At 33.8% G+C, this 12,018-nt stretch overlaps 1 protein-coding gene across 2 annotated transcripts in view; it reads left to right on the top strand.

The window, feature by feature from the left end:
- The window catches only part of SUPT3H (SPT3 homolog, SAGA and STAGA complex component), a 535,970-nt gene that overhangs the window by 394,802 nt on the left and 129,150 nt on the right, over positions 1–12,018 (top strand). For both annotated transcript variants that reach the window (XM_034991616.1, XM_034991615.1), the window contains exon 6: positions 4,470–4,609. In XM_034991616.1, coding sequence (XP_034847507.1) covers positions 4,470–4,609 — 140 coding nt within the window. The remainder of the gene's footprint in view (positions 1–4,469; positions 4,610–12,018) is intronic.

Genomic DNA, 12,018 nt, shown 5'->3' with positions numbered 1-12,018 from the left:
TGGACTTAGCACACAAAAACTTCAAAGTAGCTATCATCAATGTGTTCAAAGAACAAAGGAAACCATTTTTAAGGAACAAAAGGAAGGTATGATTACAGTGTCTCACAAAATAGAAAATATCAATTAAGAGAAATTAAGGCATACACTTGTCATGATGAGCACTGGCTGTTGTGTGGAAATGTTGAATCACTATACTGTATACCTGAAACTAATATTATACTGAATGTTAACTAACTGAAATTTAAATAAAAATTTTAAAAATGATTAAAATAAAGATACAGGGGCACCTGGGTGGCTCAGTTGGTTAAGCGACTGCCTTCGGCTCAGGTCATGATCCTGGAGTCCCTGGATCGAGTCCCGCATCGGGCTCTCTGCTCAGCAGGGAGTCTGCTTCTCCCTCTGACCCCCCCCCCTCATGTGCTCTCTCTCATTCTCTCTCTCTCAAATAAATAAATAAAAATCTTTAAAATAAAATAAAATAAAATAAAGATACAAATCATAAAAAAGAAACAAATGCAAATTCTGGAGTTGGAAAGCACAATGACTAAGATGAAAAATTCAGTGAAGAGGCTTAAAAGTAGCTTTAAAGTGAGAAGAAAGAATCAGTGGACTTGAAGACTGTTAATGATTATGCAGTCTGAAAAAGAATGAAGAAAAATTAACAGAGAAATTTAAGGCATCCTGATATGAGCCAACGTGTACACAATGGGACTACCAGAAGGAAAGAAAAAGATAAAAAGGAGCAGAAAAAATCTTCAAACAGATAGTGATTGAAACTTCTCAACTTTGATGAAAATCATTACATCCAAACAGCTCAAGGGGCTCCAATTAGGATAATCATATAGAGATCCACATTCACACATATTCTTCTAGAAATGTAGGAAGACTAAGACAAAGAGAAAATCACAAAAGCTGCAAGAGAAAAGCACCTCATCACATACAATCGAACTCCAGAAGTATTAACAGCTGATTTCTCATTAACAATATAGATCAAAAAAAAAAAAAAAAAAAAAAACCACCAATATAGGTCAGATAGCAGTGGAATGACATATTCAAATTGCTGAAAGAAAAAACTGTTAACCAAGAAACATACCCAGAAAAACTATCTTTTAAAAGTGAAGGCAAAATAAAATATATTCCCAGATAAACAAAAACTGGGTGAATTTCTTGGTAGCAAATCCACATAAAAAAATATGAAAGTAAGTTCTTCCGGCTCAAGCAAGTGGCACCAGACAATAATTTGATTCCATACACACACACACACACATACACACACACATACACACACACAAGTACCTGTAAAGGTAATTATGTAAGTAAAACATAAGAGACAATATAATTGCACATTTTTTCCTTTCTTCCTCTTAACTGATTTAAAAAAACTATGAAACAATATATATAATTGTAATGTCAAGTCTATAACATGTAGATATATGTAGATACATATATCTACATGTAGATATATATTACAATATATTTGACAGTAACAACATAAGTGAGGCAAGTGGTAACAAAGCTGTATTGGAGGAAGGAGTGACACAGGATGGCTGCTCAAATTGCAGAAAGAAATGAAAAGAAGCAGAAATGGTAAATACAATGGTTAATATAACCAATTCTATAAATAACTACTTTCTATCCTATGAAAACACAAGCTACTGAAACTGAATCTAGAAGAAACAGAAAATATGAGTAGATCTGTGGCAAGTAAATTATTTAAATTAGTACTTTTAAGACTTCCCCAAGGAAAAACCCAGGCCTAAATGACCTTATGATGAATTCTACCAAATGTTTAAAGAACAATTAACACCAGTCCTTTCCCAGCTCATTCTACAAGGCCAGTATTATTCTGATATGAAAACCAGACTAAGATTTCACACAAAATGAAAACTAAAGACTAATACATTGCTTTTCTGTATTCCCGATGCTGTACGTTCCATCTCCATGACTTACTTGTTTTGTAACTGGAAGTTTCTACTTCTTAAACTCCTTTATTTATTTCACCCATTTCCTCACCCCACTTCCCCCTTGGCAACCACCTGTTTGTTCTCTGTATTTAAGAGTCTATTTTTTCATTTGCCTTTTTTTCTTTGTTTCTTAAATTCTACATATGAGTGAAATCATGAGATTGTCTTTTTCTTTCTGAAGTACTTCAGTTAGCATTATACCCTCTGGGTCCATACATTTTGTTACAAATTGCAAGATCTCATTTTTTGTGTGTATGGGCTGAGTAATATTCCATTATGTGTGTGTGTGTTTACATCTTCTTTATCCATTCATCTATTGATGGACACTTTGGTTGTTTCCATAGTTTGATTATTATAAATAATGCTGCAATAAACAAAGAGGTGTATTTGTCTTTTTGAATTAGTGTTTTTATTTTCTTTGGGTAAATACCTAGTAGTAGAACTACTGGATCATATGGTAATTCTACTTTCAGTTTTTTGAAGAACCGCCATACCATCTTCCATAGTGGCTATATCAGTTTACATTCCTACCAACAATGCACGAGGGTTTTTTTTTTTCTCCACATCTCACCAACATTGTTATTTCTTGCCCTTTTTTAATCTAGCCATTCTCACAGGTGTAAGGTGATCTCTCGTTGTGGTTTTGATTTGCATTTTCCTGATTTGTGATGTTGAGCATCTTTTCACATGTCTGTTGGCCACCCATATATCTTCTTTGAAAAATATCTATTCAGGTCCTTTGCCCATTTTTAATCAGATTATTTGGGGGTTTTTGTTATTGAATTGTATAAGTTCTTTGTATATTTTGGATATTAACCCCTTAGCAGATACATCATTTACAAATATCTTTTCCCATTCAGTAGGATGCTGTAGTGTCTTTTTAAATATAGATGTGAAAATCCCTAACAGAATATGTAGTTATTCTATTCTACATATTAGAATGTAGTAAACCAAATCCAGCAACATTTAAAAAGGATTATACACCATGACCAAATGGGGTTTATCCCAGGAATGGAAGATTGGTTTAAATTTAGAAAACAATTTGTGTAATACATCGTATTGTGGAATAAAGGTCATAAATCACATGATCATCTCAATAAATGTAGGAAAATCATTAGAAAAAAAATTCAAAAGTCTTTCATGAGAGGAACACTCAAAAAACTGAGAAGGGAACTTTCTCAACTTGATTAATTAAGTTCATTGCTATGAATGGAATGTTTGTGTCCCGCCAGAATTGATTGTTATGTTGCAGCCCAATCTGCAATGTGATGGTATTTTGAGGTAGAGCCTTTGGAAAGCAATTACGATGCCATGAGGGAGGGGCCTTCATGAATGGGATTAGTGCCCTTCTAAGAAGAGACACAGGAGAGTTTGTTTTTGCTCTCGGCCATGTGAGGATAGGAGAAGACAGTCCATCTGCAAACCAGGAAGCAGTCATCAGATACCAGGTCTGCCGGCACCTGATCTTGGACTTTCCAACCTCTAGAACTGTGAGAAATAAATATTTGTTTTTAAGCCATCCAGTCTGTGATATATTTATATATTTATTATGGTCTATGCTATAAATAGACCCAAGACAGCCATCTGTGGAAAACCCACAGCTAACATCATACTCAATGGTGAAAGATTGGATGCTTTCACCCTAAGATATTTGGGTTTTCTTTATTTGGTATCTGCCCATGTATTTTATCACTTTAAAAAATAATCTAGTTCTTGGGCACCTGGGTGGCTCAGTTGGTTAAGCGACTGCGTTCAGCTAAGGTCATGATCCTGGAGTCCCAGGATCGAGTCCCTCACGGGCTCCCTGCTCAGCAGGAGTCTCCTTCTCCCTCTGACCCTCCCCCCTCTCATGCTCTCTCTCTCTCTCTCTCATTCTTTCTCTCAAATAAATAAAATCTTTAAAAAAAATAAAAAATAATCTAGTTCTTTCTCCCTAATCCACACTGATATTAATGCATTAAACTATTAATTACCTATTGCAATATTAAACTCCTTGACCTTTGGCAATAACTTTTTAAAAGTTATGTTTTGCTTTTAGGTAAGCATGATAGTTTTACCTCTTAAGAGAAGAAGTGTGAGATCTTGTCCCTTTAGTCTTCAAATATATTACCACAATAAAATACATAATATTCTTTCCTTTTAATATCACATCTCAATCTTTATGCTATTTATTTAGGTCTTTGTTTTTATTTATTTTCTTAATTAGCCTTGCTATAGCAGGATTCTTTTTCTAAATCTGAAAGGACTCTTTTTTTTGTAAGGAATTTTAACAGTCCATTCACACTATGTTAATTGACAATTTGGTTTTTTATCCTCTCAACCTTATAAATGATTTAATTCTGCATGGCTTATGCTTTTGTTTTGGATGCAAAGATTCTCCCTTTAAAGATTATTTCGAGAGAACTCCCAATTCTGAATTTCACATGCAGTATTCAATACATGTCGTGATTGGTGTTGATATAAACCTACTAAGCACATTTTTTTCCTTCCCTTATGTTCACAAAGACAAACTGAGTGGCAGCAATAATGCAAACAAAAGACAGAAAATCGCCCAAGACTTTCTCAGCTCTATTGACCAAACAGGAGAACTCCTGGCAATGTTTGAAGATGATGAGATTGATGAAGTTAAACAAGAAAGAATGGAGGTACGGTATACTCTTCCCTTCTTACAGTAATAGAATACCCATTACAGTGCTTATGCTATTGGGTTCTATTCTTATGTTCTTTAATTGTTATCTGAATTGCCCAGAACAGTGTGTTTGCATGTCTGAAAGTAGCATGGTGCAGCAGAGTCTCCCTCTAAGGGTGTCGTACTCTGCCTTCAGACAAGACTTTGGAAGACAACTTCAGTGCTCTGTTTCTCTCTTTCCTCCTCTAAATATGAGTAGATTTCCCTAAGCTTCTTGCTAAGCCTAACTTTTACTGATATTATTTTATTTCAAACTTATTTTTTGTTCCAAACCATATAGTTATCTTTGTGGGCAAAGGTAATTTTCCTGCTTTCATGTTGGCATATAGCATGAAGAGCTGTCTTTCAGGCTATGAATAGACTCGCTAGCTAAGGTAGTATCCAGAGCAATTACGTGCTTATAGCCCTGTAACACAAAGTTAGTCCCGTGTGTTTGGGTTCCCTGGATATGTTTTCACAACACATACAAAAATTGTGCTCCTTCTATTTGCCTAAGCTATCTATTCATAAAATTATTGTTTCCTTAAATATTCAAAAATAAAAATGACTGATTTTATTTGAGTGCCTTCCAAAATACAAAGCATTATTCTTATCACCCTTCTTATTATTATACTTTTACATGTAAAAAAAATCTTCATTTTCCCCTTCTCTTTAAATTGGGCAAGAGAAGTAATTCCAAAAATCCAAAAGACCATGTTAATAATCTCTATGCATGCTAAAAATATAATTATTTCATGTTAAATTCTGGAGGAAGTCCAATAGACATACATGCTTTATAAGCTTTAACAACCTTCTTTAAAGAATTAGTATGCTTAGATCATGAACTGTGATCTAAAGGCAATGTTCTCTTTAGGTATCAATTACTTTAAAAATGTGTGGTTATCTTGGTTTGGGGCAACTGCAAATGGTTTTAGTTCAACTTCGCCGTGGGCCAAAATCATGCTCAGTTGTCCAAAGCAGATGATAAACATATATTTCTGATGTCATTATGGCCTAAACAGGATATGATTGTTTAGTGGCATGGTTTCACTTACGATGCATTCTACACAGAGCAAATATTGTTTATGCTTTTTTAAAAAAACATTTTTATATTACACTAATGGGCATTAAGAAAGATTCACTAAGAAAGGACTCTGCGTGAAACATTAATAAAATAGAACAAGTAGCTTCTCAGTTTTGATGGGAAAATCTCTGTCAACCAAGCCCACTGCCTGGAAGGGCATTCCATAATCAAGGAGAAGAGAAGAAATGGAGCATGTTGTAACACTAAGCTCATAATAGCAGGCTACTGTAGGCTTGGAAAAATGATGAGTCAGTAAGGTGCAAGTTAAAGTCAATAAAGTAACCGGAAAGGCAGACGAGGAAGGGCGTGGGAACTGATGTAGTTTATCTACCTCTTCTCTGTAGTTACCTATTACATAGTGGTAACCAGGATAATAAAATATCAATAGTTGGTGAAAATGGTTACAACGCAAGTCAGCTTCATCTATGTAATAAAAATCAGATTGGCAGGTCTTTAAGCTTTGTATCATAACTAAAATCTTCTCTAACCAAGATAACAAAGAGCAGTTTTGAGATTCTACTCATCCAAATAACAGAGTTTAACTGAAGAAAAAGTGCTGAACTTATAGACATAACTGCAGACAGTAGAAAGTGGAACCGTTAACAGCATCGGCCTTGCCTGCTTCTAATTTGACAGGTTATAGTTTCAAGCATAAACCACAACTGCAGCAGTCCATATGAAACCACTTTGGACTCACAGACTGCAATCTCTGCTTTTCAAGTGCAGTGGAATAATCAGTCCTGGCATCACTCTGTGATTTCATTTTTCTCTAAGCATCACTTAATGTTGCAGAAATTTTGTTTGCTACCTCTTCCCAAGGATGTATGCAAATAGTATAGACCTACCAACAAAGCTTATTATTGTTTTGTTTTCTTTCCTTTTTTTTCATTTAAATGTAATTTAGAAGAGAAAAAAATTTTATAGACAATAAAAACCCACCTGGGTTCCTAGTTTTTTCTCAAGACATTGGACGAGTATACAAAAAAAAAAAAAGTTCTTTCCTGTTGTTCTAGGTGATTTCTATGTGTGCCTGGCTTTGTGTTTCGCTCATAATTTACTTCAGCACTATTAAAGATTATATGGCTTGAAATATAAAAACTCTGGATTTTTACTTCCATTTCTAATTGCTTGTCCTTCCAACATGATAGTTATCTAACTTTTACCCTATTTTAGTTTTCTCCAACACCAAATTTTTAACACTTAGACATGTATGTATAGTAGAGATCTATGACCCATTGTCTCTGAAGATCCTTACAAATTCTCAAATAAAGATTAAATAATGTTCAGAATTGCTTTCAAGGGGCTAGGAAACAGAAGCAGGGATTTGGTAAGCATAATAATACATTTGAATGCTCACAGCTCCTCTCAGCTCCTCCACTTAACCTCCACCCCAGAATGACACAGGTATGTTTTACTGTTGATCCTGTTTCTTACGTTCTAATCTTTTGAGTGTTAATCAATTAAATGTGGTTGTGTCAACCAAAGGCCAAGAGGGTGGTCACAAAAAACTGCAAATAGCTTTAGGGTTTTTTTGTTTTTTAAAGATTTTGTTTATTTATTTGGTGGGGGGGAGAGCATGAGCAGGGGCAGAAGCAGAGGAAGAAGGAGAAGTAGACTCCCCAGGGAGCACAGAGCCCAAAGCGGGGCTTGATCCCAGGACCCTGAGGTCATGACCCAAGCTGAAGTCAGACACTTAACCTACTGAGCCTCCCAGGCACCCCATCTTTGGGTTTTCTTAATGGAGTGATTGTGGTCACTCACAGAAGAGCCTTGCCTAAGACCCAGCTGCTCTACTGTGAAGGAACCTGAGAAGCTCAAGTTTATCATCCATCAAGTAAAATATCTGGTCTAATAAACTACTAGGTTTGTGAAGGGGATATAAACAATGAATCTTTAAAAAGTTGAGTGAATTCTACCTTCTGACTAATCTTCAAATTGATAAAAGTAAACAAGAAAGCAAAGATTAGAGCCCACCAGAGAGACCAGACTTTAAATTAATTAGGGTGCTAAAACCTCAGAGGCCTGACACTGGAATCTAGAAATAAAGCAGAGTAGAACACATAAAATTTAAGATCACTTAAAAATGTTTTTAATTGGCTTAAAATTGAATAACATTCCAGGTGGCCATCTGAATTTAACCTAAAGTGATTGGCCATAGATTTTAAAACACAAAGTTTCTCATAAAAGCTGAATGATCAGAGAAATAAGGTTCACCATTCAGTTATGCCCCAAAAATAATGAGGTTATGATCCCTGGGGAGGTTGAAATCCAGTGTTATCCTTCGTGGAGCTAAGTATATTGGAAAATTCACTGAAGAAGCCAGAGAGGTGGGTTGCTATAGATGTTCTCCATCTTCTCTTGGTTTTGAAGTCTGTTCTTTCTACCATTCCCCTTCTCTATCTATTATTATTATTTTTTAATTATAATGGAAAGTGAAATAAAATGCCTGTAAGACTAACAGTTTAAAAATATCTTAGGTAAGATTCATCATAAAAGAAAAAAGGTTAACCCTAGTAAGGTAAATGATGTTTACAAATATGAAAAAAATTAAAAACATTGTTTAAAAATGAAACCCAGAAAAAAGTTTAAAATTTAAGTGTACATGAGATTAAGAAATACAGAATTGATAGACTGGAAAGATATAGTTTATGTGCCTACATACAGATGATATATATAGATACACATATACTTTTACATACATACTGTTATGCCTGCATGTGTGTATTCTGTAAGAATAGAAATATAGTTTTAGTAGATTTTTTTTAATGTAAAAGTAAAAGAACAATCAAAGGTATATCAGACAAACTCAGATGCTAATAGTAGCAATTATTAGTTCAGAGAAAAGATTCCAGGGGAAAAGCTTTAAAAGGGAACCATGTCAGTAGTTTTATGTTACTAAGTGATGCTGCCTGTGATGAAGAGAGTAAATACAAAATGTTAATCATCAAATTCCAGAGAATTTAAATATACAAAGTAAAAGCTTCCAGTAATTCAGGGAGATGTCAGAGAAATGCATTTGTTGAGACTGAAACACACTATTTCAGTCATTAACAGATTGACTTGGGGGGAAAATTTTTAATAATAAAAATTTAACTTTATAGATGCATATAAAACATTTTATGAATGAGCAGCAGTTTTAAAATCTTATCCAGGTAACTCCAAGGACTCCAAGCTGCTCTTTAGGGAAGGTAAGGGGAAGTTTGGTGGGTCTCTAGCCTCTCTCCTCCCCCCACACTTTCCTCAAACAGAAAAACTTCTTTGATTTTACATAATGGATCTATATATCATCAGTAAAGAAGGGGTTTCATTATTTTTTTCATTGAAAATCATTACAGAACGTCACAGGAGTCTTTCTGTCTCTCACGGTCAACAGATTTCAAAAATGTACAAATTTATAGAGCACATTACCCTACCAGAGCAAAAAAAGAAAACCTGAAAGTAGTAAGAGAAGTTAAACATATAAAACCCTAATTGATTGAAAATTTAAAAAGAAGAAACCAACAACTAATAGGAGCAACTAATGGACCCACAACAGATTAAAAATTACTACCATTGGCTATTTGGGCAATAACAGCACTGAGAATAGTCCATGTAAAATTTACAAAATTTAGACAAAACTTTATTTAAAACACAGGCAACTTTTTAGCTTTTAAGCCTTTGTTAAATTGGGGAAAATTAAAATAAACGATTCAACTAAAATTAGAAATTTTACATCAAGGGGCACCTAGGTGGCTCAGGCAGTCAAGTGTCCAACTCTTGATTTCAGCTCAAATCATGTGAGATTGAGCCCCACATGGGGCTCCATGTTGAACGTAGAGTCTGCTTAAGATTTTCTCTCTCCCTCTGCCCTTCCCCCACCACCCCTGCACATATTCTCTCTCTCTCTCTAAAAAAAAAAGAAATTTTACATCGAAAAGAGGAAAAATGAAAATATAAAAATAAACGCATAAAGTTAGAAAACAAATAATTAAATTTACCAATTTAAGGAGCTTTTTGCAAAAATAAGAACAAAATGGCGGAATGAATCTATAACAAGTCTCAATAAGAAAAATGAAAAGAAAAGAAAGCTGCTAAAATTAGCAAGGAGTGGGGATCTAGCCATAGACTGGAGAAATCAATTCACATATAATTCTGTTACTAACATTTGAAAAGCCTGATGGAATGAGTATCTTCCTAAGAAAACATTAAATGATTAGTTTTACTCAACAGGTCATAGAAAACTTGGATAGATCAGTAAACTTGGAAGAAATGCTAAATGTTTTTAAAGAATTATGTCCTCAAAAGGCTATGAATCCAAAATGGTTTATGGAAAAGCTCTTTTAAACATTCATAAGACAGTTCATTACCATGCTATATAAGCTATCTCAGAGTAACGAAAATAAGGAAAACTCCTTAAATTTTACAAAGTATCATAATATAATCTCATTTATGAAAATGGATGCAGGAATCTTAAAATATTAGCAATTTTAATTTGCCAATATATATAATAAGAAATGTGCCATGACCGAATAAGATTTTTTTCATGAATTCAAGCATGCTTAATATTAGAAAATACTTTAGTGTTATATACCCAATAACTAGGTCAGAGTAAAACAACCATATGGGTTAGGAGGTGATAAAAAGACTGGACAAAATTCACTTCCTATTCCTTTTAGAAATTCTCAATGAACTAGAAATAGAAAAGTACCTCCATATCAATGTAAAGAATATCTCACTCTATTGAACGGACATCATTATAGTTTGAAAAATATTAACAGAGTTCCATTAAATTCTAGAATGCCCATATAATCATTTTTATTTGCCAGAGTTCAGGAAGCATTAACCAGTGCTATAAAGGCATAGCTGTTGGTAAGAGACAAAATTTATCATTATGTATAGATAATATAATTTTTATTAGGTAATCCTTTAGAATCAATCTAAAAACTATTAGAACCAATTAAAGCCTTGATTAAATCATATAGATACTTTAAAAATCAGTAGTTTCCCCCATATTTCAGTAAGAGTTAATAAAAATGAGGAGAAAGACAATTTCAATCAAAATAATACAAGGACAAAGTTTATTTGGAGGGGAACTTCATATTAACAAGAAATATAAGAGAAATATGAAAGTAATATTTAGTAATGTACTGAGATATGAGGGGTGTGTAAGTGAAGAAATAATCTGGTCATGGATACAAAGATGGACTATTATAAATGTATCAGTTGTTCCCAAATTAATCTATTAGCTTAATGTAACTTTAACAAAAATCTCAGCAGAATTTTTTTTAAGACTCTCAAATGATATTAGAGGTTATTTTAAGTGATAAAAAAGATAAGCAAAGAAATTTTCATTAAAGAAGAGTAGAGGGCAGAGTTCAGTTTATCCTACCAGATATAACATTTTATAAAACTACTATCATCAAAATAGTGTGGTACTGGTGTAGAACCCAATAAGCATACCAACAAAGAGAATACTGCACATGACATAAGTATAGAGAGCAATTCAGTCACAATAAAGGTAGCTTTGGAAATCAATCGGAGAAAGATGCCACACAGTTGAATAACATTTGGAAAGAAAAAAAAGACAGATAGTCCCCAACCTTATACTTGCATCAGAATAAATTCAGGTGGATTAAAGCACTAGGTACGAAAAGTAAAGCCATTAAAAAAAATAGAAATAAACACAGGTAACTATCAATTGGGGGTTGTGGAAGGACTTTCCAGGCTTTTGTTTTCTTAAACAAGCATTTAAAGAACTACTCAAGATGTTAACAGGTGCACTGTTGGGGGTGGGGATGGGGGAGTGGTCTATTTTCAAATAAATTTGTGAAATCCTAAACTAAGAAATTGAAGAGATTTCTTTTGGAACCTTTCAGAGGCTTTTGTATGCAAATATATATTGTGAATTTTTCAGTAGTGGAAACAGAATCTATTAGTCTTCTGAAAAGAAGGCCCAGTTTGGAGACGAAAAAAACCACAAAGGAAATGACTGTTAAATTTGATGACATAAAAATTATATAACTTGTAGATATCAGAAAAAGAAAGACAAAATTGAAAAGCAAACTCATGTAAAAATGTGATAAAATAATCTTTTAGTCAATAAAAAAACATTCCAGTAGAAAAATTGGCAAAGGATAATAATAGACAAATCACAGAAAGAGAAATAAAAATAACTAATAAGCATGCAAAATATCTGGTTACTTATAATAAACCAATGCCATTTTTGCTTATAAAATGGTGAGTAGTAAGGTGGAATTGGGTGCACGTTAACTGTTGGTGGAAATGAAGTTTAATAGAAATCAGAAACTATTGGGCGCCTGGGT

This window comes from Mirounga leonina, unplaced genomic scaffold (assembly GCF_011800145.1).
Source record: "Mirounga leonina isolate KUSES-001 unplaced genomic scaffold, KU_Mleo_1.0 Mir_53, whole genome shotgun sequence".
NCBI lineage: Eukaryota > Metazoa > Chordata > Mammalia > Carnivora > Phocidae > Mirounga > Mirounga leonina.
This window is presented reverse-complemented; position numbering and strand designations above follow the sequence as displayed.